The sequence below is a fragment of the Perognathus longimembris genome, chromosome 20 (assembly GCF_023159225.1).
Source record: "Perognathus longimembris pacificus isolate PPM17 chromosome 20, ASM2315922v1, whole genome shotgun sequence".
In the NCBI taxonomy this organism is placed as follows: domain Eukaryota; kingdom Metazoa; phylum Chordata; class Mammalia; order Rodentia; family Heteromyidae; genus Perognathus; species Perognathus longimembris.
The window spans coordinates 28149444-28176351 of NC_063180.1; the positions used below are offsets into that span (position 1 = coordinate 28149444).

The 26908-nt window shown below is 51.2% G+C and overlaps 3 protein-coding genes across 5 annotated transcripts; 2 read left to right on the forward strand and 1 right to left on the reverse strand.

Annotated features, from left to right (window-relative positions):
- The first annotated feature begins 5767 nt into the window (after positions 1–5767).
- On the forward strand, positions 5768–9693 carry Zscan22 (zinc finger and SCAN domain containing 22). Of its 3 annotated transcripts, XM_048368752.1 has the most exons (4): positions 5768–6056; positions 7506–8001; positions 8305–9215; positions 9300–9693. In XM_048368752.1, exons 2-4 carry the CDS (start codon positions 7578–7580, stop codon positions 9456–9458), a joined length of 1494 nt encoding a protein of 497 aa, XP_048224709.1. In that variant the 5' UTR covers positions 5768–6056; positions 7506–7577; the 3' UTR covers positions 9459–9693. The 3 variants fall into 3 exon arrangements, with proteins under 3 accessions (XP_048224709.1, XP_048224707.1, XP_048224708.1); XM_048368750.1 differs by having other exon boundaries at positions 8305–9693; XM_048368751.1 differs by having other exon boundaries at positions 5768–6032; positions 8305–9693.
- A 1855-nt stretch (positions 9694–11548) lies between these two features.
- On the reverse strand, positions 11549–21407 carry A1bg (alpha-1-B glycoprotein). Its single transcript, XM_048369034.1, has 9 exons — positions 21389–21407; positions 20833–20880; positions 15517–15552; positions 15141–15422; positions 14306–14578; positions 13819–14127; positions 12623–12922; positions 11922–12209; positions 11549–11580 (listed from the first exon to the last, which is right to left on the reverse strand). The coding sequence occupies exons 1-9, from the start codon at positions 21405–21407 to the stop codon at positions 11549–11551; spliced, it is 1587 nt and encodes a 528-aa protein (XP_048224991.1).
- Positions 21408–21613: 206 nt separating this feature from the next.
- Positions 21614–26549, forward strand: Rps5 (ribosomal protein S5). Its single transcript, XM_048368756.1, has 6 exons — positions 21614–21722; positions 22409–22517; positions 25179–25388; positions 25512–25640; positions 26252–26350; positions 26437–26549. The coding sequence occupies exons 2-6, from the start codon at positions 22410–22412 to the stop codon at positions 26503–26505; spliced, it is 615 nt and encodes a 204-aa protein (XP_048224713.1). The 5' UTR covers positions 21614–21722; position 22409; the 3' UTR covers positions 26506–26549.
- The last annotated feature ends 359 nt before the right edge of the window (positions 26550–26908 follow it).

Genomic DNA, 26908 nt, shown 5'->3' on the forward strand with positions numbered 1-26908 from the left:
CATGGCTGCTTGTGCTCACCAGCTGTATTACATTTTTCAGAATCCCAGCCTTGGCCTCCCCAAGCTTGGAGCCCAGAGCCTGCTCTGTGTGTGTGTGTGTGTGTGTGTGTGTGTGTGTGTGTGTGTGTGTGTGTGTGTACCATGCAAGTTATCAGTAACCTGGGACTTCTGCCTAGGACTGAGACCACAGCTCTCTAATACCCTGTGCCTTGTAGCTGCTGTAGCCCAGCAGCCTGGAGACTGGTGGGAGCCACAGATGATATATCCCAAGGCTCCAGGCGAGGTGGGTGGCAGGGTTCCTGTCATAGTGGTATTGGAAGCAGATATAAAGCTGTGTGTTTTCAGAAACCAAATGCAAAACTCACCCTGCCTGCTCCTGCCACCTGTGTTCTACCTTCTTTCTCTCCTTATCCTAATTAGGCTACCATCTCCCCTATTTCCTCTTGCCTTCTATGTGCCCTGCCTTCCATTGAATTTTTCACATAGTACTGAGTGATAAAGTGTCTGTAAACCCTGAATTGTGAGGCCACTTGTAAGTCTTCCATTGCTGCCCAGGCTACCAGAGCATGGTCGTCTCTATAAAACCACACAGCTGGGTGCCTGCAGTCCAAATTACTCCAAAATTGAGGCAGGAGGAGTTCAAAGCCAGCTTGGGCAACACATATAGCAAAAGCCAATCTCAAAAAAATAAAATGGGACTGGGAATGTGGCCTAGTGGTAGAGTGCTTGCCTAGCATATATGAAGACCTGGGTTTCATTCCTCAACACCACATAAACAAAAAAAAAGCTGGAAGGGGCGCTGTGGTTCTAGTGGTAGAATGCCATCCTTGAGCAAAAGACGCTCAGGGACAGTGTCCAGGCCTGAGTTCAAGTCCCAGGAGTAGGAAAATAAAAGGGGGGGTATAAATAAAATACAAGAGAGAAAGCACAGATGAGAGTATCAAACTTTTCTGCCCTGACTGGTTTAGCACGCATTTTTTTTTTTTTTTTTTTTGGCCAGTCCTAGGCGGTGAACTCAGGGCCTGAGCACTGTCCCTGGCTTCTTTTTTGCTCAAGGCTAGCACTCTGCCACTTGAGCCACAGCACCACCTCTGGCCATTTTCTGTATATGTGGTGCTGAGGAATCGAACCCAGGGCCTCATGTATACGAGGCAAGCACTCTTGCCACTAGGCCATACTCCCAGCCCTAGCATGCATTTTTATTGTTGTTGTTTTTTTGTTGTTGTTTTTTTTTTGCCAGTCCTGGGGCTTGAACTCGGGGCCCGAGCACTGTCCCTGGCTTCTTTTTGCTCAGGGATAGCACTCTACCACTTGAACCACAGCCCCACTTCCGGCTAAGCACACATTTTTAAAGATGAAAGGCAGGGCTGGGAATATGGCCTAGTGGTAGAGTGCTTGCCTCCTATACATGAAGCCCTGGGTTTGATTCCTCAGCACCACATATATGGAAAAAGCCAGAAGTGGTGCTGTGGCTCAAGTGGCAGAGTGCTAGCCTTGAGAAAAAAGCCAGGGTCAGTTCCCAGACCCTGAGTTCAAGCCCCAGGATTGGCCAAAAAAAAAAAAAAAAAGGCAAAACTGTATTGATGGATTCTGAAATTGAGTTTTACACATTATTGTTTTGAATTTTTTTCTCTACGCTTTTTTCTTTTGCCAGTCCTGGGGCCTCAACTCAGGGCCTGAGCACTGTCCCTGAGCTTCTTTTGCTCAAGGTTAGCACCTTACCACTTGAGGCACAGCACCACTTCTGGCTTTTTCTGTGTATGTGGTGCTGAGGAATTGAACCTAGGGCTTCATACATGCTAGGCAAGCGCTCTGACACTAAGCCATATTCCCAGCCCCCTCTTCTAAATGAAAAATTAAGGGGGCTGGGGATATGGCCTAGTGGCAAGGCTGCTTGCCTCATATACATGAGGCCCTGGGTTCAATTCCCTAGCACCACATATACAGAAAATGGCTAGGAGTGGCGCTGTGGCTCAAGTGGCAGAGTGGTAGCCTTGAGCAAAAAGAAGCCAGGGACAGTGCTTAGGCCCTGAGTCCAAGGCCCAGGACTGGCCAAAAGAAAAATTAAGCCAAGCACCAGTGACCCATACCTATTATAAGTACTCAATAGGCTGAGACCGGAGAATTGAAATTCAAAGCCAGCCCAAGCAGAAAAGTCCTCGAGTCTCTACCTCCAATCTAACCAGCAAAAATGCTGGACTGGAGGTATGGCTTAAGTAGTGTAGTAACCCTTCCAGACCACGGCTGTGTCGCTGTCCAAGGTGCTGAAACATCATATCTGTGCACTTTCACATATGGTTAGGATTTGTTTGCTAAAATTGTAATTGTAAATTGAAATAAATTTACTGGGAGACAAGGGCACGCCTCAGTGAGAAACATCAAGCTTAGCATGCACAAACTTCTGGTGCCAGTAAATTGATTAATTGAATTAAGATGCAGTTCCCTGAATATTTGTGGGATTCCTGCAGGCCCATACCAACTAGCTTTCTTTCTCTCTTTGTCCTCTTTATCATGTGCTCTCTTCTCTCTCTCTCTCTCTCTCTCTCTCTCTCTCTCTCTCTCTCTCTCTCTCATCCTATTTTCTTCTTGTTAGAACTGGTCTTGAACATACACCAGCTTTGTTTCCAGTCCAAGAGCTACATTGGGGCTGATGGTACATTATTGGACATCACCACTCCAGAATATTTCCATCCTCTCAGAACATTCTAGAGCTCCATCTCAATGATAGTTGTGTAGGAATGTGCATTTGCTGAATTCACTGAGCTTAAGATTCAGGCCTCTTTAAAATACACCTTTTTGTAGGCACAAAGTCCAAATTCATCTATAACTTACTATCAGCACAATCTTTGACTTAATTTTTTTTGTCAGTCATGGGGCTTGAACTCAGGGCCTGACCACTGTCTCTAAACTTTTTCCCTCAAGGCTGTTAGACTTTGCCAGAAAACCACACAGATATCTAGTCACGAAGAACAAAGAAAAGTTTATTGCCAGCGAAGGGATGGGAAAGACCCCTTTTTACAAGAGAGAAGTGCTGGCTGAGGTATGAAGTGACCTATAAACCTACTGGGGCTACAAGGGACTAGGAGGTGGAGACCTAAGTGTGGACCTATGGACCAGGGGCTTCATCATAGCAGGCTAGGAATTATGGCTGCTGCCCAATTGGCAGATAAGGAATTCTGCAGCTGCCCAGACTTGAAGGTCACTCTAAGGGGAGCTTGCTGCCTAATTGCAGCTGCCCCAAAGGAGTGCCATCTCAAGGGGGGCGGGGTGGAGGCCAATTATTTACTAAATGGGCCAAGTGTTGCCTAGGAAAAGGGCATGCTAAGCTCCAAGAAAAGAAGTTACTGGGTCAGCACTAGTGCTGTACCAATTTGAGCCACAGCTCCACTTTTGGTTGTCTAGTGGTTAATTGGAGCTAATAATTTCATAGACTTTCTTGCCCAGGATGGCTTCAAACCACGATCCTTAGGTCTCAGACTTCTCATAGCTAGGATTACAGGTGTGAGCCACCAGCATCCAGCTTGACTTACTTTCTTTGTGTCTCTATTTCCCAAACTGCATAGTAGAGTGATGATGGTACCCACCTTGGGGTAGTTGAAGATACCACCAGAAGTGATTACTGAGAATCCTCATGCTGAGGTGTTCAGCAAAGCCAAGTTGATACTTGACCCAGGGGAAATGACTTCCATACCTGGATAAATTTGCCATAGTCCAGTCCACTGGTCTGGACTTTAGGAAAGTCAGCCTCAGCCACAACTTAGGGAGCTCACAGCCAGAGGGCAGTATGGGGTGGCAGCAAAGAACTGGGGGTTCCTACCTGTTCCACTGGCAAGGCCAGAGGTCTGGCTTCTAGGCATTCAATCTGGAGGCTTTTTTTTTTTTTTTTTTGGTGGAGCCCTAAACCCATTGATACCATTCCCAAGGGAAGGACGGTGTGGAGGTGGCATGACATTAGGCATCAGGGACACTAAGTTGTTTGTATGCTGTGTTTCATGAAGTATTTACATACAGTGAGACCATTCTGTCCTGGAAGCTTGTCCCTAAGTATCACACGAATAGACCCAGAGACTAAAACCACAGGCCTAGGGCTTCCTGCTATAAGAAACTGCATTCTCAGGCTGGGAATATGGCCTAGTGGTAAAGTGCTCACCTCACATACATAAAGCCCTGGGTTCGATTCCTCAGCACCACATATATAGAAAAAGCTGGAAGTGGTACTGGGGCTCAAGAGGTTGAGTGCTAGCCTTGAGCAAAAAGAAGCCAGGGGGCTGGGGATATAGCCTAGTGGCAAGAGTGCCTGCCTCGGATACACGAGGCCCTAGGTTTGATTCCCCAGCACCACATATACAGAAAACGGCCAGAAGCGGCGCTGTGGCTCAAGTGGCGGAGTGCTAGCCTTGAGCGGGAAGAAGCCAGGGACAGTGCTCAGGCCCGGAGTCCAAGGCCCAGGACTGGCCAAAAAAAAAAAAGAAGCCAGGGACAGTGCTCGGGCCCTGAGTTCAAGCCCCAGGACTGGCAAAAAAAAAAAAAAAGAAAGAAACTTCATTCTCCCTGGATTACCTCAGATCCATAGCTGTTACCTGAACCTGTGACCCAGTGCTTCTGGGGCCATCACTTCTCCAGATGGACTCTAGTGGAGACAAATGGGTCATCCAGTCGCTGACTGCATGGGTGCCATTTTCTCCACAGACCTAAACATCTCAGGTGAACGTTTGGCCCTGAGAGGGATGGGGCTGCCACGAACTGGCTTCCCTGTAGAAGCTCCACTCAAGTGTTTTCCAAGACTTTGGTGTCCTTTCTACAAAATGGGTCTGATACTATTACCTCACCTCAACAGAGTGAGAAGCAAGTTAGACCTGAGGGAAGATCTGGACTCCTTCACAGACTTTCCACTTACCAACCAGGCTCTTCCATCTCAAGAAGCATTGAAAAGGACAAGGCAGAGACCCACATTCTTAGCAATACCACCACCTTTTAAGTTCACCAAATGTTCCTGTGAATTCAGCATGCACGTTTATTTCCATTCCCACTCCTGTGGATCTTATACCACTCACCCCAACTTGGTGCTTATATTTGGGGTCAAGGATAAGAAAATGAACACAGATCCACATCCAGGCAGACTTGGGGCACAGGGATTCTTTGCAACTGCATTATTTTATCAGCTGATATCCAGGGCAGGGCTTAGCACATGGGCTCAAATATAAAATATAATAGTCAAGCCAGAGCAGTGGGGAGACCCTTGCACTACGGGGAGAGATGTCCCAAGAGATCCAGGGTGGTGAACTGGGAATTTATCTTTGGGGATGGAAGGTGCACGTACATTCAAGGTAAAATAAGCAGATGGGCCAGGCACCAGAAGTGGCACTGTGGCTCAAGTGGCAGAGTGCTAGCCTTGAGCAAAAAGAAGCCAGGGACAGTGCTCAGGCCCTGAGTCCAAGCCCCAGGACTGGCCAAAAAAAAAAAAGGGAGGAAGAAAATTCAAGGAGGACAACAGCAAAGTCAAAAGAAGCCATGACAGCCTATAAGGTGCCGAAAAACACAGGAGCATACATGCAGGACAGAGGAAGACGAGATAGCTCAGCCCCCATTCATTCCCCCACCAAGAGAATGGAGAATAAATGGAATTTGGTGAGAGGAAGGCCACCAGGACTATGCTCTTGAGGCCTAGGCGCTGCGCCCCCTGGGACTTGTAGTCCTGGATGTCAGCAATTGGGGGGGGTGGCCTTGCGCGGGGTATGCTGGGAACGTGTCCTGGGGCTCAGGCGAGTGCGTCATCACAGAAGCGCCACTGGAAGTGTCAGCCACTGATCTGGAGGAGTTTTCGGGAGCCGAAGATCGGGCTAGAGCGAGCGGTAGTGTGAGCAGGACCCGTGGAGGGAACGTGCGGGGCGGCCGGAACCGGAGTGCGGAACCGGGCTGGGCCCAGCCTTAAGAGCCTGACCGGCGGAGGGAGCGTGCGGGGCGGCCGGCGCCGGGCTGAGGAACCGTGCCGAGATGTGCCCGTGCTGGACATGGGTCACAGGTCACCTCAGGTAACCTCCTAGACACTTTCCGAGGTAGGTGCAGTTCCCCTCCTCAGACATTTAGGTTTTTTTTTTTTTTAATGCATTATAGGGGCTGGGGGTATGGCCTACTGGCAAGAGTGCTTGTCTCCTATAAATGAGGCCCTGGGTTCAATTTCCCAGCACCACATATACAGAAAACGGCCAGAAGTGGCGCTGTGGCTCGTGGCAGAGTGCTAACCTTGAGCAAAAAGAAGCCAGGGACAGTGCTCAGGCCCTGAGTCCAAGGCCCAGGACTGGCCAAAAATAAAAAATAAAATTAAAAAAATGCATTATAAATACCCGGGCACTGATGGCTCACACCTGTCATCCTAGCTATCCAGGAGGCTGAGATCTGAGGATCGCATTTCAAAACTAGCCTCCGCAGGAAAGTCCAGGAGACTCTCACCTCCAACTAACCACCGGAAAACCCGACAGGACACTGTGGCTCAAGTGGTACAGTGCTAGCGTGGATGTTGAGCTGAAGAGCTCAGGGACAGTGACCAGGCCCAGAGTTCAAGCCCATGACCGACAAGAAACAAACAAACAAAAAATTAGTGGAACTGCTGTCTTTGAGCACAAAAGCTCAGAGACAGTGCCTAGGCCCTGAGTTCAAGCCCAAGACCAATACACACACACACACACACACACACACACACACACACACATCACTATAAATAACATTTTTTTCAACATTATTATTATTGTTATTATTATTGAGATTTCCCCCAGCTAGTGGTTTGGACCTAGGAACAGTATTATCCCCATCTCAGGGCATCTAGAAATATGTGGAGCATTTGAGAGTTGAGATGACTAGGGAGAGTGCTTACAGCTTTTTGTAGGATATTGGGGGTTCTAAAGCCCTGCACCATGAGTGAAAGGCCTCAAAAGGGAGTGAAAAGTCTGTGAGACCCTTCTCTCCAATTAGCCAGCAAAAAGCAGGAAGTGAAGCTGTGACTCAGAAGGTAGAGCACTAGCCTTGAGTGAAAAAGCTCAGGGACAGCGCCCAGGCCCCGAGTTCAAGTCCCAGTGCCAGCACCACCAACAACAACAAAAAAAGTGAGGGAATGATCATTACCTTCCTGGGTTGAGAAAGGGGCTCTGAAGAGGAGCATTGGTTGGCTGTAGGTTTGCCTGCAGTTTAACTCAGCATTCTACCAATCCTTTGGCAGCCCAGGCTTGCTTTGAACCATAACTCTCAGATCTCAACCTCCTGAGTAGCTAGGATTACAGGTGTGAGCAACCAGCACCCGGCTATCTGAGTCTTTGAGCAAATCATTACCTCTTCTTCTGTGTCTGTTTGCACATCCATGCAATGGGAAGAAAGTTGGTACCTGCTGAATGTGTTTAGAATCAGGCCTAGCACCAAATGGGCTATCCTGATTATATTCATATGTCTCTGCAAGCACAAGCCTCATCTCACAGACTCCAAGCCTATACCTGCTTCCCTTTGTCCTCTTCCAGGTGGTAATGAAGTTCTGACATTCCTACTGACCCAGTTCCAAGGCTCCAGCCATCTCATAGTGTCACTGCTCAATGGCCATCCCAAACTGCCCCCTGAGCCCAGTGCCCTGGGAACACAACAGCTTCCTTCAGGTGAAGATAGAGGAGGAGGAGGAAGAACAAGAGGAAGAGGTTGAAGCTGATCTCTCCCAGGGCCAGGAATCCAGCCCCAGACCTACTGCCTACCCTGAGGCTGCACGCTTGCGCTTCCGGCACTTCCACTATGAGGAGGCATCTGGTCCTCACTCTGCACTGGCCCAACTGAGAGAGCTGTGCCACCAGTGGCTGCAGCCTGACTTGTGCACCAAGGAGCAGATGTTGGAGTTGCTAGTGCTGGAGCAGTTCCTGGGCTCACTACCTGCTAAGATCCAGGCCTGGGTGGTGTCTCAGTGCCCTAAGAGTGGAGAAGAAGCTGCCTTGCTGGTGGAGAATCTGACTCTGATGCTGCACAAGAGAGGTAAGGGAGAGTGAGTGGCTGGCAGGTGCTCACTACATCCTGGTAACGGAACTCAACAATATAACATGGGCATACAAGCTTTGGCTTGGGGTCACTCACACTCTCATGTTTGTACCTTAGCCATGGTTTCAACTGACCAAAATATCAAGGACAGGACAGGACTTAGATGTGACTGTTTCAATAAGATAAATCACTTAACAACATTTCTCCCTCTCCCTCACACTCTTCACAGGGTTGGTTATTTTGCTGTTTGAAGGTTTGGTGACCTGTGGTCAGAAGTAGTGACACTGAGATTTGTTTCAGGATGGGAGCTGGGAGCTGAACCTACAGAGGCAAGCTGCCAATGGAGCAATTCAGAAGAGTTGGGATCACCAGACAGCAACACTGAAACCCTCATAAGAGGTGTTTCTCCTGGACCTGCCTTCGTCAATGCCTGTGAACTTGAGGACAGCTCAGAGAGTGGGACAGAACTCTTAAGGGCCATGTGTACAAAGTCTGCCCCCCAAGAGGTGAGTTTCAGGAAAACTGAACTTAATAAGGACACCCCTCCAGACCAGCCTGGCCCTGAATATGGAGCCCCAAGACCCAGTACCAACATGTGGCCAGCTCTACCTTCCCAAGAGAAGACTCCATCCGAGGAGAAGCCATGTCTGTTGGATTGTTATGGGACAGTGCCTTCATACTCAGAGAAGAAGCTCTCCAGGTGTAGGGAATGCAGGAAAACATTCCAGAGCACCCTGGCCCTCGAGGCCCATCGGAAGAGCCACTTCCGGAAGACACCCTATGCCTGCAGAGAGTGTGGGAAGGCCTTCAGCCGCAGCACCCACCTTGTCCAGCACCAGGTAGTGCACACAGGAGCGAAGCCCCATGTGTGCAAGGAGTGTGGGAAGGCCTTCAGCCGGGCCACCCACCTGGCACAGCACCAAAGGACTCACACTGGGGAGAAGCCCTACAGGTGCGTGGACTGTGGTAAGTGCTTCAGCCGCAGCACCCACCTCACGCAACACCAGCGGGTGCACACCGGGGAGCGGCCCTATGAGTGTGAAGAGTGCGGCAAGGCCTTTAGCCAGAGCACCCACCTCACACAGCACCAGCGCGTCCACACCGGGGAGAAGCCCTACAGGTGCGATGCATGCGGTAGGGCCTTCAGTGATGGCTCGGCTCTGATCCGGCACCTGCGAACCCACTCTGGAGAGAAGCCCTATCAGTGTAAGGTTTGCGCAAAGGCCTTTGCACAGAGCTCATCCCTCAGTGAGCATCAGCGGATCCACACGGGAGAGAAGCCCTATCAGTGTAAGGTTTGCGCAAAGGCCTTCGCACAGAGCTCATCCCTCAGTGAGCATCAGCGGGTCCACACGGGAGAGAAGCCCTATAAGTGCAGCGACTGTGGGAAGGCCTTCAGCCGGAGCTCTGCACTCATGGTGCACCTGCGGATCCACATCACCGTGCTGCAGTGACTGGAAGTCCCTCCCAGCGAGCCTCAGCAACCCTGACTTCTAAAAGAGTCAGGGACAGGGTGGGGACTGGCAAGTCCCCAGCAGCCTTTGGGAAAAACCACCCACATCATCCCAAGATGTGTTTCTATCCATGTTTATCTAAAAGGGAAGAGGTCAGAAGGAAAATAACTTTTTTTTTTTTTTTTTTGCCACTCCTGGCACGTGAACTCAGGGCCTGAGCACTGTCCCTGGCTTCTTTTTGCTCAAGGCTAGAGCTCTACCACTTGAGTCACAGCATCAGTTCCACCTTTTTCTGTGTATGTGGTGCTAAGGAATTGAACCCAGGGCTTCATGTATGCTAGGCAAGCACTCTACCACTAAGTCACATTCCCAGCCCCAAGGAAAATAATTTTTAAGGACTGGTGTGTATGTACTGGATAGTCTTCCAAGTACTTTATATATATCATCTCATATTTCTCAACAGAGACCAGACAGTGATCTATGTCTCATGGAGGAGATGAGAATGTACCTAACTGGCCGGGGTCACATGACCAGGAACTGGAAACAACTACGTATGTCAGTATTTCAGTAAATAAAGCCATGCTTAACAAACTAAAGAAAGAGACAGCCAGGCATCAATGACTTATACCTGTAATCCTAGCAACTTAGAAGCCTGAGATCACAGTTGGAAGCCAACCCAGGCAGACAAATCTTACCTCAAATTTACCAGCAAAAAGCTAGAAGGGCTGTGGCTCAAGTGGGAGAGCACTAGCCTTGAGCAAAGAAAGCTAAGGGACAGCACGTACGCCCGGGAGTTCAAGCCCCAGTACTAGCACGAAAGAAAGAAAAGAAAGGAAGGAAGGAGGAAGGGAAAGAGAAAGAAAGAAGAAGGAGAAAGAAAGATTGAGACAAAGGACTGGGAACATGGCTCAAGTGTTAGAGTATCTTATCTCTGTAGCAAGCATGAGGCCCTAAGTTCAAAACCCCAGTACCTGGGGCTGGGAATATGGCCTAGAGGCAAGAGCGCTTGCCTCGTATACATGTAGCTCTGGGTTGGATTCCTCAGCACCACATATATAGAAAGGCCAGAAGAGGTGCTGTGGCTCAAGTGGCAGAGTGCTAGCCTTGAGCAAAAAGAAGCCAGGGACAGTGCTCAGGCCCTGAGTCCAAACACCAGAACTGGCAAAAAAAAAAAAAAAAAAAAAAAACCAGTACCACTCAAGTGAAAATTGAGAGAGAATTATGCATGGAAGAACTAACATCATAACACACTTCACAGACTTTTTTTTTTTAAAGAAGCTAGGTACACGTGGCTCACATTTGTAATTCTAGCTACTCAGGAGGCTGAGATCTGATAATTAAGGTTTGAAGCTAGCCTGCGCAGGAAATTCCATGAGACTCTTATCTCCAGTTAGTCACCAAAAAGCCAGAACAGCTCCACATGGCTATTCTTGAGCAAAATAGCCCAGGGACAGTCCTCAGGCCCTGAGTTCAAGCCCCAGGACTGACACACACAAACACACAGAGAAATATTAGTCACTATATTACTGTGGCAGTCAGACCCCTTTAAATGAAGTAGACAAAATTTTTGAAAGTCAGTTTATCAAAGATTATGCTATAACACTAGTACTCCTGATGTGTCCAGACCTGAAGGCCAGGCTCCAGGCAGGGATCGGTGGAGCAGAGATTCAGAGCAGAAGGCAGTAGGAAGGAGAAATCCAGCCAGTATCTCAGCCCTGAGCTCTGGATACAGGAGCCTGGCAGTTCACCACCACCACCACCCACTGGACACTTGGTATGGAAAGGCAGGGCCACAAAAGGCACGGTAGTGAGGCTGGGAATATGGCCTAGCAGTAGAGTGCTTGCCTCATGTACATGAAGCCCTGGGTTCAATTCCTCAGCACCACATACATAGAAAAAGCCAGAAATGAGCTGTGGCTCAAGTCGTAGAGAACTAGCCTTGAGCAAAAAGAAGCCAGGGACAGTGCTCAGGCCCTGAGTTCAAGCCCCAGGACTGACAAAAAAAAAAAAAAAAACAGGCAGGGTAGCAAATCCTCCTAGTGTAGAGATCCCGGTGGCCAAGGCAGGGTTGGGCTGTCTGGAGCCTCTGGTTACTTGCTTCTGGCTGCCTTGGTCCCCACACCTGTGGTGGGGGGAAGGCAGAGGTCTTGAAAAGTGGGGGTCCCTCCACCCTCAGGATTCAACTCAGAGCCTCCTGTTTTGAGGACAAGCTCTTAGCCCTTATAGCCCCTCCCAAGACTTGAGCTATTCTGGACACATAAGTATGGTGGGTGGGAGGCCCCTTGCGTCTTCTGCCTGCAGGCCCATTGGTATAAAGTCTGGTCAGCTGCCTGCTGTGACCCCCCCTCCCAGGACAGCCCCCTCCAGATGCGGTAGCCCAGCACTGTCCCAGAGCCTTTGCACACCTAGCAGTGGGCAAGTCAGAACCTAGGCCGTGCAAGGCCCGGCGCTGGGAGCCCTCACCTGCCACCAGGAGCTCCACGGGGTGGCTGCGAGTGGACAAGGCGGCGTCTGACCACTGCAGGCGGTAGCGACAGCTGTAGTTGCCAGCGTGCTGCGGGCCCACGGAGGTCAGCGCCAGGTGGGCCCAGGCGTCCTGCGAGCGCTGCACGTCCAGGGGCTCCTCCCTGCCCTCCTGCAGCAGCTCGAAGGTGACGTCCGGCACCTGACCCTGGCAGCGCAGGCTGGCGTCACTGCCCGGGCGCAGCGGCCCGGTCCACAGGGCGCGGAGCTGCGGCGGGGGCAGGGGCCCTGCCCGGAGGGAGAGGATGGAGTTCAGGCCCGGCCACACTCAGCCCCAGGAGCGGGGGAAGCCCCAGCCTGCCCAGAAGCTCCCCGGGGGTCCCCAGCATGGTGAGGGGGCCAAGAACCAGGTGGGAGTCCCAGGGCAGAGGCCTGGAGGTAGGCTCTGGACCAGGCTCTGCCCGTGGCTGTGGCCCTTGATGAAGAAATCAAAAGAACAAGCCGGGTGCCCGAGGCTCACGCCTGTCATCCTGGCTCCTTGGGAGGCTGAGAATCGCGGTTCGAAGCCAGCCCCGGGGCAGGAAAGCCCGTGAGACCCTGCTCTCCAGTGAACCACCAAAAAGCGGGAAGCAGAGCTGGAGCTCGAAGGGTGGAGCGCACGGGGAGAGGCGAGAGATGGGGGGACGCCCGCGGGCGCTCACCGGCCACGTGCAGCTCCACGGGCGCGCTGGGCACCGAGCCCGAGAAGGGCAGCTCGTCCAGGTAGACGCAACTGTAGTTGGCCGAGTCCGCGGCCGTGATGTCCCGCAGCTCGAAGTCCGCCTCCGGCTGCCCGGGCCGCAACACGCGGAGCAGGCGGCGCCCGCCCGGCCCCTGGCGCTGCAGCGCGAAGAGCCGGGGGACCACGCCCGGCGGGGCGGCGCACCGCAGACGAACCAGCGAGCCCGGCGCGGGGCGCAGGTCCGCGGGCTCCGCCGTGAGCACCGGGGCAGGCAGTTTCTCTGCGGAGGAGAGGGGGACTTGGCCGGGAGGGTGGCGAGGGCCTCCTGGAGGTCCAGCCCAAATTGAGCCCTGGCCTGAAATGTCCTGAGGCTCCCGTCCCTGCAGGTCCCGGCCAGGGGCTCCCTTGCCCCAGCAGGCCAGGCTCCCCGCCTCCCAGGGCCATCTCTGGAGACAAATATGCCCTCCTCTGTTCCTTACCACGCTACAGACAGTAATTTTTTTTTTTTTTTTTGTCCAGTCCTGGGCCGTGAACTCAGGGCCTGAGCACTGTCCCTGGCTTCCTTTTGCTCAAGGCTAGCACTCTGCCACTTGAGCCACAGCGCCACTTCTGGCCATTTTCTGTATATGTGGTGCTGAAGAATCAAACCCAGGGCCTCATGTATAGGAGGCAAGCACTCTTGCCACTAGGCCATATTCCCAGCCCCATACCACGCTACAGACAGGAGGAAATCAAACATGGATTATCCATGGCTTGGCACCTCCTGCACAAAGGCCGTGCCATGGTGGATTTGCCCCCACTGGATCCATGCCACCATGGCCACGTGCCTGTATTCACTTGCACAGGGCACAGAGTCCAGGGCTCACTGCCTCCCAGGTGTCATGGAGCCTAAGGTCTCCACAGGTCCTGTAGCCCACCACCCTGAGCAGTCAGACATCTGCCCTTGGCGCTCTTGGCACAGTGCCTGTGAGGCCTGTGGTCTCCTTGACCTAATTAATTGTTCACCAAGTCCCAAGGATGCTGAGCTCACTGTTCCATTTGCAGCTGGGGAAACTCTCTTTCCCGAGGATGAGATCTACAAGTCCCAGAGTTCCACCTGGGCCTGTCTTCCAGCCACCCAGCCCCTCATCTGCCCTCCCAGCCTTCATCCTTATCCCCCCATGGCGCCAGGCTCACCGTTGCTCTGCACCACCTCCACTGGCTCACTCTCTGTGGACCAGGTGGTCTCCTTGCCATGCAGCCGGTAGCGGCAAGTGAAGGGACCTCCATCCCACAGGTTCCCCTGGTTCAGTTCAAAAAAGACACGATCGGGGCTGGTGCTGCTCATGGGAACCAGCACCTCCTTATTCAGGTTCCCAACTCGCTGCCACAGCCGAAACTCTACGCCACTCAGGGGTGCCATGCAGACAAGGGTCACTCTCTCATTGGGCTTCAGGATCTCAGGGTACCATCCTCTAAAAGTCAGCACAGGTGGAGGTGGCACAGCTGTAAGGCAGAAAATGAGACCAGGAATCCAGCTGTGGCAGGACCCCCCCAGAAAACAAGTGTTTGTCACCCCCAGATTTTTGCCTCCTTGGTGGCAGCCTCAGGAGCACCCCTTTCCTTGGGGCAATGTGGACCCACCCTGGGCAGGGGTTCTCCATATTGAAGGGTTGACACTCACCCAGTTCCTCAATGGTCACGGTGGCACTAGGCTCCGAGGGCCTACCTGCTGTGTGGGTCTGGTAGCTGCAGCTGTAGTTACCAGCCAAATGGACAGAGAAGATGGCTACCCCATTCTTCCCAACCACAGCCACTGCCGGAAATTCATCATCACCGTGCCGTGTCAGCAGGAAGGTGACACCCCGCAGCCCTGTGCTGCATGTCAATGTCGCATTCAGGCCAGGTGTGATCCAAGACACTGGCTCTACCAAGAGCTGAGGTGGGGGCAGGGGCTCTAAATGAAGCAGAGTTGATGAGGCTTTAGTGTTTCTGCATAACTCGGGAGATATAGGTGATCCACTGAACCTAGACTCCTCCGGGCTTTTTTATTTTTTGCCAGTCCTGGGGCTTGAACTCAGGACCTGGGCACTGTCCCTGAGCCTCTCTGTGCTCAAGGCTAGTGCTCTACCACTTCAGCCATAGTGCCACTTCTGGCTTTTTCTCATTATATGGCAATAAGGAATAGAACCCAGGGCTTCACATGTTCCCAGCACCTGGACTCCAGACTCTTAAGAAAGTGTGAGAAAGACAGGGAGATTGGGGGGAGGGGGGGCAGGGTTGACAGTCAGGGAAACAGCAATAGTAGAAACAGGCCTAGAACAAGAGGAAGTTTCTAGAGATGTAATGTGGACCAGGCCCACACTAAGTATCCTAGGGATTTGTTTTTCAAATCAGCACAAATGTTGACCTTGTCTCACAGCTAAGGAGTCACAGTCCCAGAGAGGTCAGGTGTTGTAAAGGAAGGCTCCCCTATCACCCTTTACAATGTCTCCTGGCCACACTATGCCCCTGCTTACCTGCCCCTGTCACCTCCAGGAGGTTGCTCAATTCAGTCCATGTACCAGGGAACAAGCCTGAGCGACAGCGGTAGAGACCTCGGTTGTCACTTGTCACGGCTCCCAGTGGGAACTGGTACTCCAAGGCAGGTAGGCCAAGGTGCACATGGTTCTTAACCACCCCATCCTTCAGTAGCTGGAAGTCTGGCGTCTCCACACGGGCCCAGCACGTCAGCGTCACATTGGCCCAGGGTTCCAGCAGTGACTTGGAGTCTGCCCACAGACTGGGTTGGGTTGTAAATGCTGGGGCAGGGGAACTAGGGTCAGCTTAATGGTGGGCACAAGGGTTCCCTTCAGCCTGTGGTTCACCATCCCTAGGCCCAAACCCTGAACTTACATGTGGCTGCCTCAGCTTCTGGGACCAGGGTGAGACCTGCAGAGACAGAACCTGTAAAGCCCTGTTCACACCCCTCCTGCCCCCCATGGGGGTCCACGGCTCCAGGACACCTTACCCCAGAGCACTAGGAAAGCCACCAATGCAGACATGGGGGATTCTCCCTTCAGCTGTTGGCGAGTGTTGGGCATGTCTGCAGTGGCAGGCTAACCTGGAACAGTGACCTCTTCTCTTATTTGTCCTTCCTGGAAGGTGGGGGGTGGACCCTATGTGGCCTGGTAACAAAGGTTAAGATCCAAGGCCAGCTCAGGAGCTTTACCAAATCCAGGACATTGCACCTGCTAGGCATGTGCTTTACAAAACACTGAACTACATCTTAGCCTTATGAATTCTTATCCTCAGAACAGACTAAGATCCTTCTCTGGGAGGAAACATAGATAAGAATCCTTCCCTACTCCATTTATTCTTTCCATTAGTGACACCAGAAGTGGGGGTTTGTTTCTGTAGTCTGGAGGTGTGTCCTCCCTCTTCCTGAAAGCTGTGGTTCTTCATCCATCTAGTCACCTTTACCCCCAGGACATTCAGCTCTTCCTGCCTCTATTGATGATAGGTGTTCAGGTTGTGGTGAGTGGTCACTTGTGTGGCTGCAGCCTCCCCTCCAATGATCTCTCCCCAAGACTCTGCTAGTTAAGATGATTCCTATCATCCTAAAAAGTAGACATTCAAAAGTCCTGACCCTTTGCCTTCTGTCCCAACTCTAGGCTGAGCACTGCTGCTAGGGTGGAAAGCTCCCAGCTCTTGCTTTATCATCCATGTGCCAGACTCAGAGAAGACAGTGGAAAAACTACCCAGACTTTCCCACAAGGAGCTTGGTCTGGTTTGAAAGTAGAGATAGCTGCTAGGAAAAACCTAAGTAATGATGATGTAAAGCAAACGAAGAGCAAGTGGGACACATGGCACCAGAGGGCCAGGAAAGGTCTCTTGGGGAGCAGAAACCTAAGCATGGCCAGGACTTTGAACCCTGGAATAACTGAGCGATGAGCATTCCAGGCAGTGTAAACAGCCAGGATAAAGGAGGGCAATCAGGCCAGAATGGTCTCAACGAAGAAAGTCCAGCTGGTGACTCGGAGAAGAACCACGCTGGGCACGACAGGAGCTCTGACTTCTACAGAGTAGGATAATGACACTGACATCTGATTTCCCTTCCACGTTCGCATGCTCTCAGCTCTCCAGAGAAGACCCTGAGCCAGGACGCCAGCGAGCTGCCGGGCCGGAACCAGGGACTCCCGGAACCCAAGACTCCGAGTCGCGGCGCGTGTCCGGGACCAGAGCATGAGGACAGGAAGTGTGCTGTTCTATGCCTCCGGCTGGGCCTGGCGCTCGCGAGTAGCGAGGAAACCGGCAACAGCGCTAAGCATCCGGATGGCCCGCATGAGTCCCGTGGCCCGGCGCAAGCAGCGCGGATATTTCTCCCTGCGGGACGCCTCGGCCCTGAGGGCTTGGGACCGCCGGAAGAGCGGGCCGGTGTCCGCGCGGGAGCTGCTGGGAAATGTAGTCCGCTGGATTTCCCCGCCGGGCGCTAAAGGGCCGGCGGGAATCGCCGGGGTGCGGGAGCAGAGTGGGGTCTCCCGGGCGAACCTCTTCCCCTCCGGCTCCTTTAGCCCTGGTGCGAACCAGTCAGAGAATTTGCAGTTTACCCCGACAACACAAAGTCCGGGCTGGTTTACAGCTCAGCAAACTAGGCACCTGGGGGGAGGGAGCTCACTTGCAGGGGACCTTGACTCGGGGCCAGTTTTCCTCCGAATAACAAGTTAACAAGTGCTGAGAATACTCGTCCGCCCCTGAGACTCTAGTTCTGATCAGTTACAGTGGGAGAAGTCAGCTTTCCTCCAGTGCAACTGTGATGGGGGCGCCGGGTTGCCTCGGGGGAGGAGCAGAGTGACCTTCCTTCAGAAGTTGGTGAACAGTAAAAATGACTACCATTCCTTTGTTCTTTTGTTTCTGTGTTGCAGCAAGTCTGGAGTCTAAGCCAGCGAGCCTTCCAGTAATTACAGCCTGCCAGCAATTTCATAATTAGATTAGCAGCATCAGGGATGAGAGGCTTAGACTATGTTATTCTCTCCGGTTATGCCAGATTCTGGGGAAAGGTACCAAATTCACTTGTTCACTGAGCAAAAATCCATTTAGGGCACTATGTATATGTGGAGACCCCTTCCTCTCCCCCCCCCCCCCCCTTAGAGCTATAGAGGACATGATACAAACAGGCCAAGTGAGATGGGAGAGGCCATGCTCTGGGGTCAGCCTCTTTATACTCCCAGCTTCACTATGTTTCTGAGAGACAGGTTACTCGTTGCTTTTCGAACTTCCATGATGAAGTAAAATAGGGATGTCCACCTTAAAAGCCTGTACTGAAGAACAAATGGTCAGATACTTAAACACCTTTGATGGCCATGTGGGATCAGGAAAGGCTTTGCCAGAAAGGGGGCGGGGGCTGGCCTGCACCTCCCAGGCTGGCACCATAAAGTTGTCCCAAGTCTTCAAAGAGGTGAAATGGAAGCAAGGGCCAAAGGTGGCAGAGAGAGATTGGATATCTGAGGCATTTTGATTTTCTGTAGCTGCTATATCAATTACTACACATTTTATGGCTTAAAACAATCATAATTTTCTCAGAGTTCTGAAGGATAAAAGCTCAAAATGAAAGTAAATTCAAAGTCCTGTGGAGGGGGACAATCTTTTCCTTGTTGCTTCAAGCCTCTGATGCCTCCCACTGTTCCTTAGCTTGTGGCTACATCACTCCAATCTTTGCCTCTGTGATCACATGGCTGTCTCCTATGGCCTTTTACTTTTTTGATGCTAGTATTAAAATTTGAACTCAGGCCCAGATGCTGTTCCTTAGCATACCTCTACTTCTAGCTTTCTGGGTGGTTAATAGGAGATAAGAATCACAGGGAGGGCTGGGAATATGGCCTAGTGGCAAGAGCGCTTGCCTCGTATACATGAAACCCTGGGTTCGATTTCCAAGCACCACATATATAGAAAATGGCCAGAAGTGGAGCTGTGGCTCAAGTGGCAGAGTGCTAGTCTTGAGCAAAAAGAAGCCAGGGGGGACTGGGAATATGGCCTAGTGGCAAGAGTGCTTGCCTCCTATACATGAGGCCCTGGGTTCGATTCCTCAACACCACATATACAGGAAATGGCCAGAAGTGGCGCTGTGGCTCAAGTGGCAGAGTGCTAGCCTTGAGCAAAAAAGAAGCCAGGGACAGTGCTCAGGCCCTGAGTTCACGGCCCAGGACTGGCAAAAAAAAAAAAAAAAAAAAAAAAATCACAGGGATTCCCCCCCACCCCCCGCGGCTTCTTTTTGCCACTTGAGCCACAGTGCCACTTCTGACCATTTTCTATATATCTATGTGGTGCTGAGGAATTGAACCCAGGGCAAGCACTCTTGCCACTAGGCCATATTCACAACCTGCATGGAAATTTTTTTGTTGTTGTTGGTTTTGGGGCTTGAACTCTGGCCTGGACACTGTCTGGTTTTCTGGTGGTTAATTGGAGATGAGTCTCATGGATTTTCCCACTTGGGCTGGCTTTGAACCCTGATCCTCAGATCTCAGCCTCCTGAGTAGCTAGGATTACAGGTATGAGCCACCTGTACCCGGCTTTCACATGGACTTTTGTGTCCTGGCTGCTTCAAACTAACCACAATCCTCAGATCTGTCTCCTGAGTAGCTAGGATTATGGGCCTAGTTCCCCTAACCTCTCTTTGCTCCTCTTTTTTTTTTTTTTTTTTGGCCAGTCCTGGGGCTTGGACTCAGGGCCTGAGCACTGTCCCTGGCCTCTTTTTGCTCAAGGCTAGTACTCTGCCACTTGAGCCACAGCGCCACTTCTGGCTATTTTCTGTATATGTGGTGCTGGGGAATTGAACCCAGGGCCTCATGTATACGAGGCAAGCACTCTTGCCACTAGGCCATATCCCCAGCCCCTTTGCTCCTCTTTTTAAATTTTAGTAGTAGTATAGTTTGAACTCAGGGCTTTTGACACTCTAGCACCTGAGTAAAGCCTCTCACTCTTCTTGCTTTAGTTATTTTTTACACAAAGTTTTTTTGCCCTGGGCCATCTTATACTTGTTTCATAGCTGGAATTACAGGTGTGATCCACCAAACCCTTATAGCCTCAACACTACCACCAGCCTCAAGTTGGGGGGGGGGACCGGGGGTTGGAGGGGAGGAGAATACTACTCTACCCACTACAGGTGAACATCTGATGAGAGATGATGGCCAGGTCAGAGTGGATGTGATGAATCAGCCATGGGCATAAGACCAAGTTTGAGACCCAGAAGGGCTGGGTATGCCGCTGGCAGAGCTGGGCTCATCCCAACCCACCATGTGTCAAACATTTTGAAAAAAAAAAAAATGGAGTTGACAGGTGCCAGCATTAGCAGTAAGCAGCATGGTATGTATGAGCCAGGTACCATACCTGTAATCCTACTCAGGAGCCTGAGATCTTAAGTTCAAAGTTCAAAGCCAGACTGGATATGAAGGTCCCTGCTACTATTGCCTCCAACAAACTAGTTTAAAAAAAATAAAATAAAAGTGGGCTGTGATCATGGCTTAGTGGTAGAGTGCTTGCCTAGCATGCAAGAAGCCCTGGGTTTGATTACTCAGCACCACATAAACAAAAGGCCAAAAGTGGTGCTGTGGCTCAAGTGGTAGAGTGCTAGGCTTGAGCAAAAGAAGCCCAGGGACAGTGCCCAGGGCCAAGTTCAAGCTCCATGACTGGCAAAAAAAAAAAAGTGGAGGTGAGGATCAAGTGGTATATCTCCTTGAACAACAGAAACAATAACAACAGGCTGGGAATATGGCCTAGTAGGCAAGTGTTTGCCTCCTATACATGAAGCCCTGGGTTCGATTCCCCAGCACCACATACATAGAAAAAGGCCAGATGTGGCGCTGTGGCTCAAGTGGCAGAGTGCTAGCCTTGAGCAGAGAAGCCAGGGACAGTGCTCAGGCCCTGAGTCCGAGGCCCAGGACTGGATTAAAAAAAAAAAAAAAAAGAAACCAAAAAAAACCCACCACCAGCAACAAAAACCAAAAACGGTGCCGGGAATGTGGCTTAGTGGTAGAGTGCTTGCCTACCATGCATGAAGCCTGGGGTTCGATTCCTCAGTACCACAAACACAGGAAAAAAAAACAGAAGTGGTGCTGTGGGTCAAGAGGCAGAGTGCTAGCCTTGAGCAAAAGAAGTTCAAGGGCCCTGAGTTCAAACCCACTGCCTCGGCCTGGCTGCAAAAAAAAAAAGCAGGGTGAGGGGCTCTCAAGCCACCTGCTGGGCACAGCTCCGGTTTGCTCTTCAGGGACGGGCTTAATCCCACTATTCATGGCGGGGCACCACATACGCAATGAAGTCCACAGTCCCTCCTTTCGTCAGCCTGGTTCACAGGAGGCGGTCCAGTCTGCAGGATGGGAACCGTGTCGGGGGTCCCCAGCTACTAGGGCGATTCCACAAAGCCCTGCCCATCCCAACTGCCTTCTGGGTCTCCCGCCCCGTGAGGCGTCACGTCGCTGCGACCCTGGGTCCCCTTGTCCGGGGGTCCACTCCTGCCATACCCTGCCCCGCCCTGCCCTCGGCCGGACGCGATGCCCGGGCACGAGGGGCGCCGCGGCCAGGGAACGGGACGGCGAAAGTCCTGGATGAGGCCTGGGTCCCAGCAAGTCAGTGGAGATCACTCCACGCTGCCATTGGGGGCCCGCAGCACTCCAGCGCGCCAAAGCAGCGCCACGAAGGGGAGAAACAACGCCGTGCCCATGTGGCGGCCGCGGACGGAAACCCAAGGAGCGGCGCGGAAGGTCTGCAGGCCACTGCAGACGGCGCGCCCTACTTCTGCCCTTCTTAAACATGGCGGTATTGGCTTCGCGGCGCTCTCTGCGCTTGCTCAGAGCTGACAACAGCTGGTTCGTGCCTGACGTCGTCCATCCGCCGGAAGCACTCCTAGCCGTTCCTAGAAATGCGCATGCGGCGAGGATCTGCGCGTTCCCGCTCTCGATTGGTCCAAGAACACCTAGCATCTTTCTGCGCGCGCGTCGCCGCCCCTGACCCGGAAGTTTTCGCTGCCCTTAAAAGCGTCGACCCGGTACGCGCGGCCTCTTCCTGTCTGTGCCTAGGCGGCGCGCGGACCACGCGGAGCGGACGGAAAGCTCCGGCCGAACCTTCAGGTGAGGCCGCGGAGGGGTCCGGACGCCGTGGAGCCGTCCTGGGTCTTCCGTGGCTGATTTTCTTTTGGAGCGCTGTGGGCGGGTTCCGACACTTAAGTCCCTGGTCCGACCTGATCTCCCCTTCCGGAAAGTGTCCCCTTTGCGTGAGCAAAGTTGCCTTTGGCTGGTAAAACCTCGCCATCGCCACGCGACCCTGCGGGACTGCGGGCGTGCGGATGGGCATGCGTGAGCTTGCTCCTGGTTGACCTCAGTACCGTGCACTCCGAGCCGTCTATTTCTCGCCGGGCGCTTCACTACTCGAGCGCCTCCAGCCACGCCTCCAGGCAGGCCTTTTGCTGCTTCACAGATGTTGAATCTTGCAGACTTGTCCGCTGGAGCTTGCTTCGAACCCCAATCCTCCCAGTCTCCAAGAGTAGCTAGGATTGTACGACATGAACCACCGGGCTCGAAGTTTTCACTTATAGACTGAGACAATGAATATTAAGTTTTATAGATCCAGTTATACTTCTCTGTTTTGAACGCGTTTTCCCTTCCACAGCAGAATATGCTGCGAAGTACCGTCTATTTTACTAGAGCAGTTTGGTTCGGTTTTCTAACTCCCCAGTTCAGAAGATCAGTCCCAGTTTGACCTATCATGTGCCTGCTCTGGGCTAATTGTGCTCTTAACAATTTATTCCTGTCCTTAGGATGACCGAGTGGGAGGCAGCCACGCCAGCTGTAGCGGAAACCCCTGACATTAAGCTTTTTGGGAAGTGGAGCACGGATGATGTACAGATCAATGACATTTCCCTGCAGGTGAGGTGGACAAAGTGGTTGGTCCTGGCTAGGAGTTGGCAACAAATGGGGCTTTGTCCAGAAGGGGATATGCACATAAAACCTGCAGTTTTCCCACTCAACCGTTGGATTTGTGAGTACTAAAGGCAAGAGGTTCTGGAAAACCACATCTACTCTTAACCTTTTGTCCAAAGGATGCTACAGTATTTCTCTGGAGGGTTTTTCCCCTGGTAAGAATGTCATGGGTTTTTAATGAAAAAGCACGTGTAATTTGCTTGTGGATATTATATTATCCTGAACCATCTGTTGAAGTGACTTGTTTATTTTTTATTTATTTACTTATTTTTTTTGGCCAGTCCTGGGGCTGGACTCAGGGTCTGAGCACTGTCCCTGGCTTCTTTTTGCTCAAGGCTAGCCCTCTGCCACTTGAGCCACAGCGCCACTTCTGGCCATTTTCTGTATATGTGGTGCTGGGGAATTGAACCCAGGGCCTCATGTATATGAGGCAAGCACTCTTGCCACTAGGCCATATCCTCAGCCCGAAGTGACTTGTTTAAACAGTTGACAATGAATGAGTTTTTCTGTACTGCAGTTTTTTGTGCCAGTCCTAGCACTCTGTCACTTGAGCCACAGCGCCACTTCTGGCTGTTTTCTATATATGTGGTGCTGGGGAATCGAACTCAGGGCTTCATGTATAGGAGGCGAGCACTTTACCACTAGGCCATATTCCCAGCCCCTGTGTGTTGTTTTTGGTAGGTCATGGGGCTTGTATTCAGAGCCTGGGGTTTGTCCATGAGCTTTTTTTCTCAAGGCTAGCACCCTACCACTTTGAGCCACAGCCGCACTTCCAGTGGCTTGCTTGTAATCATAGGTACTCAGGAGGCTGAGATCTGAGGGTTGCAGTTCAAAGCCAGCCTAAACAGGGATGACTCCAGTTAGCCAACAGAAAAACTGGAAGTAGTGCTGTGGCTCTTAAGTGGCATAGTGCCCAGGCTGGCTTTGAACTGCAATCCTTGATCTCATTCTCCTGAGTAGCTAGAATTACAGGCATGAGCTACTAGTGCCCAAATGAAAAGCTACATTTTGTTAATATAGTGGTGTGTACTAACAAAATATATGTTGAGGGGGTGTTGTGTGGTGTGTGTCTCTCCTGTCGTTTTGTTTAGTCCCTTCCTGTCCCTGAACTTGTCTTTCCTTTTTTTTTTTTTTTTTTTTGTCAGAGACTAAGACTCTAGCCTGACATTTTTGCTCATTGACTAGCATTTTATCACTTAAACCACACCTCTACTTCTGGCATTTTGGTGGTTAATTAAAGGTAGGAGGAACTTTCCTTGCCCAGGCTGGCTTGAAATTCAATCCTGAAAGCTCAGTCTCTGAGCCTTTAGCAACCAGCATTCATTTCCTCTAAGTAATGTGCCTAAAGGATAATTCAAAACTATTTTCAAGTGTTTGAGGAAGTCTGCAAACTTGATTTTTGTAATGCACAAACACTGCTACTGAATTTATCCTCCTAATATAAACTTTTTCCTATATTTTTCATCTTCTAGGACTGAGGCATGAGCTCAAAGTTGGTGCTTTGAACTATCCCTTCTGCCTAGCTTTTTGCTGGCTAGACTCTCCTAGACTTTTCTGTCTTAGTTGGCTTTGAATCTTGATCCTCCAGGGCCTGAACTCAAGCCCCAGGACAGGCAGAAAAGGCCAAACTTTCTTTCCCATGTGTGCATTCATATTTATCTTATTATACACAGATTAATTTGCTGCTGTTGTGGCCTTCAACGGGTTTTATTCTGTTTGTGTATGTATGAAGTACTTATACCAAGTCAACCTCCCCATCTAGACGTGTGTGTGCGCGTGTGTGCACGCACACACGTGCGAGCGTGCTGGTCCTGGGAGTTGCTCAGGGCCTGGGAACTGTCCCTGAGCTTGTTTTACTCTACCTCTTTGATCCACAACTCCACTTTTAGCCCCCCCCCCCTTTATTTATTTTTATTTGTAGTTCAATCTCGTTATAAATTGTCCTTGGGTCTCAGCCTCCTGAGTAGGCATGAGACACTGGCACCCAGCTAGACTTTTTTTTTTTTTTCTTTTTTGCCAGTCCTAGGCCTTGGACTCGGGGCCTGAGCACTGTCCCTGGCTTCTTTTTGCTCAAGGCTAGCACTCTGCCACTTGAGCCACAGCGCCACTTCTGGCCGTTTTCTATATATGTGGTGCTAGGGAAGCCAACCCAGGGCTTCATGTATAGGAGGCAAGCACTCTTGCCACTAGGCCATATTTCCAACCCTAGACATTTTCTTTTATGACTATGATTCTCTAGCCTGGGTTGGTTGTTTTCCCTCTAAAGGATGCTGAGCAATATATCTGGATAGTTGTCAGAATTCAGGTTTGCTGCTGGCATGCTGGATACTGCTCAGTAATCTGAAGTGCCCATGGTATATATGGGGTCAGTTGTAAAAAATCTATGATCATATTCTTCCATGATAGTGTGATCTTCTAGTGACTAGGTAAGTGACTTACTCAGGGTTTGAGGGAAGAGACTGGTATAGATCCTCTGGGAAAGCAACTGAGATTGCTGGTAATTCCACCGATATCCTGGGTGGGTTTCCAGGCTTATCTCTAATCTCTGGCTGGGGTCCATCCTGCTTCTAACTGCCCTTTCATAGACCTTTCCCAAATCTCTTCCAGGACTACATTGCAGTGAAAGAGAAGTATGCCAAGTACCTGCCCCACAGTGCAGGACGGTATGCTGCCAAGCGCTTCCGTAAAGCACAGTGCCCCATTGTGGAGCGTCTCACTAACTCCATGATGATGCATGGTCGCAACAACGGCAAGAAGCTCATGACTGTGCGCATTGTCAAGCATGCCTTTGAGATCATCCACCTGCTCACTGGTGAGGTAGGGCTGTGTGGCAAGGTAGATAGGCTGTGCCTTAGAAACATCCAAAGCCAGGCTCCTGACCTAAGTTGAGAAGGGGAGGGACCTGTGTCAGATGTCAGACTAATAGCCCTCTACTTCCAGAACCCTCTTCAGGTTCTGGTGAATGCCATCATCAACAGTGGGCCCCGTGAGGACTCAACGCGGATTGGGCGAGCTGGAACAGTGAGAAGGCAGGCTGTGGATGTATCCCCACTGCGCCGGGTGAATCAGGTGAGTCTGGAGCTCATGTAGGTGGCAGGGCAGGAACTGACATGAGTGGGTGGAGCCCTGCCTAGGGTGGGAAGGCTTATCCCAGTCTGCATGCTTTACCTAGAGTCTCACTTCCTTCAGGAAACTTCCTGAATTCCTACCTTGTACAGGGTAGATCCTGGCTCTTGGCCAACCAGTTTTAGGTAGTTTGTGGTGTGCAGTGTTAACACTACTTTTCTTGGAGTTGGTTGGATTGATGATACATACATACATACCTTTACTCCCAGCTACTTAGGAGGCAGGGGCAGGAGGATCTTTGAGCCCCCCTGAGTTTAAGACCCACGGATCAAATTGGTTGGTGTGACTATCCCCCAGGTCAAGGGCATCATCACTATGATACATCTTGAATCTCCTGCCATAGGGAGCCCTTACCTAGTTTGTCTGGATAGCCTTCTTTCTGATCAATACCTCGTGTGCCAATGACCCTTCTTTGTTTTTATTTTTGGTTATTTTGTCTCTTGATTGTTAACTGGTAGGTAGTCAATGAGGCTTTTGAGATTAGGCCTGGATCATTGGAGGACTACCACAGTCCTGTTAGATTAACCTGGCCCCCTGCTCCATGCTCTGTGTAGGCCATCTGGCTGCTGTGCACTGGTGCCCGGGAGGCTGCCTTCCGGAACATCAAGACCATCGCTGAGTGCCTTGCTGATGAGCTCATCAATGCTGCCAAGGTGAATTTAGACACAGATTTTAGATTGGGTATCAAGGTGGGAGTGGGAAATCTTCCAGCATAGAGCTAACGAATCTCTCCTTTTAGGGCTCTTCCAACTCCTATGCCATCAAGAAGAAGGATGAGCTGGAGCGTGTGGCCAAGTCTAATCGCTGATTTCTCAGTTGCTGCCCAATAAACTGTCCTCTGGGGAAATTTCACCTTCCTGTGTGGCTGGCTGTTCTTAGGGGGATGGAATACCTCTGTGGCCATTGGCAATAATACTCCTTTTCCTGGTGTGGCTGTTGGGTTCATCTGAAAAATACCACTGACTCAAAAATATACCACATTGGGGCTAGCAGGTATTTAGTGTACAAGCTCAGTAGCCTGGAGTATCCCAGCATTGCTGGGAGTGAGAATTGGGCCCCTGCCCCAGGGCTTCTTTGGGAAAGGACCTGGTTGCCTGGAGATTGTCCTTGGGTCACATTAGGCAGACGCTTGTGCTATAGCCCAACTTTGTCCCTGTTGTGTAGCCCTCTCCAGTTGATTGCCATTGCCCTGTGGATGAAACCTTTCAGTG

Coding starts and splice junctions, on each gene's coding strand:
- Zscan22 (XM_048368750.1), top strand. CDS start 7,578: ATGGCCATCCCAAACTGCCCCCTGAGCCCAGTGCCCTGGGAACACAAC. Junction 8,002..8,304: donor TCTGATGCTGCACAAGAGAG/GTAAGGGAGAGT, acceptor GATTTGTTTCAG/GATGGGAGCTGGGAGCTGAA.
- A1bg (XM_048369034.1), bottom strand. Junction 15,423..15,516: donor AGAAGCTGAGGCAGCCACAT/GTAAGTTCAGGG, acceptor CCCCTGCCCCAG/CATTTACAACCCAACCCAGT. Junction 12,923..13,818: donor GGAGGTGGTGCAGAGCAACG/GTGAGCCTGGCG, acceptor TCTCCTCCGCAG/AGAAACTGCCTGCCCCGGTG.
- Rps5 (XM_048368756.1), top strand. CDS start 22,410: ATGACCGAGTGGGAGGCAGCCACGCCAGCTGTAGCGGAAACCCCTGAC. Junction 22,518..25,178: donor TCAATGACATTTCCCTGCAG/GTGAGGTGGACA, acceptor AATCTCTTCCAG/GACTACATTGCAGTGAAAGA. Junction 25,641..26,251: donor CACTGCGCCGGGTGAATCAG/GTGAGTCTGGAG, acceptor TGCTCTGTGTAG/GCCATCTGGCTGCTGTGCAC.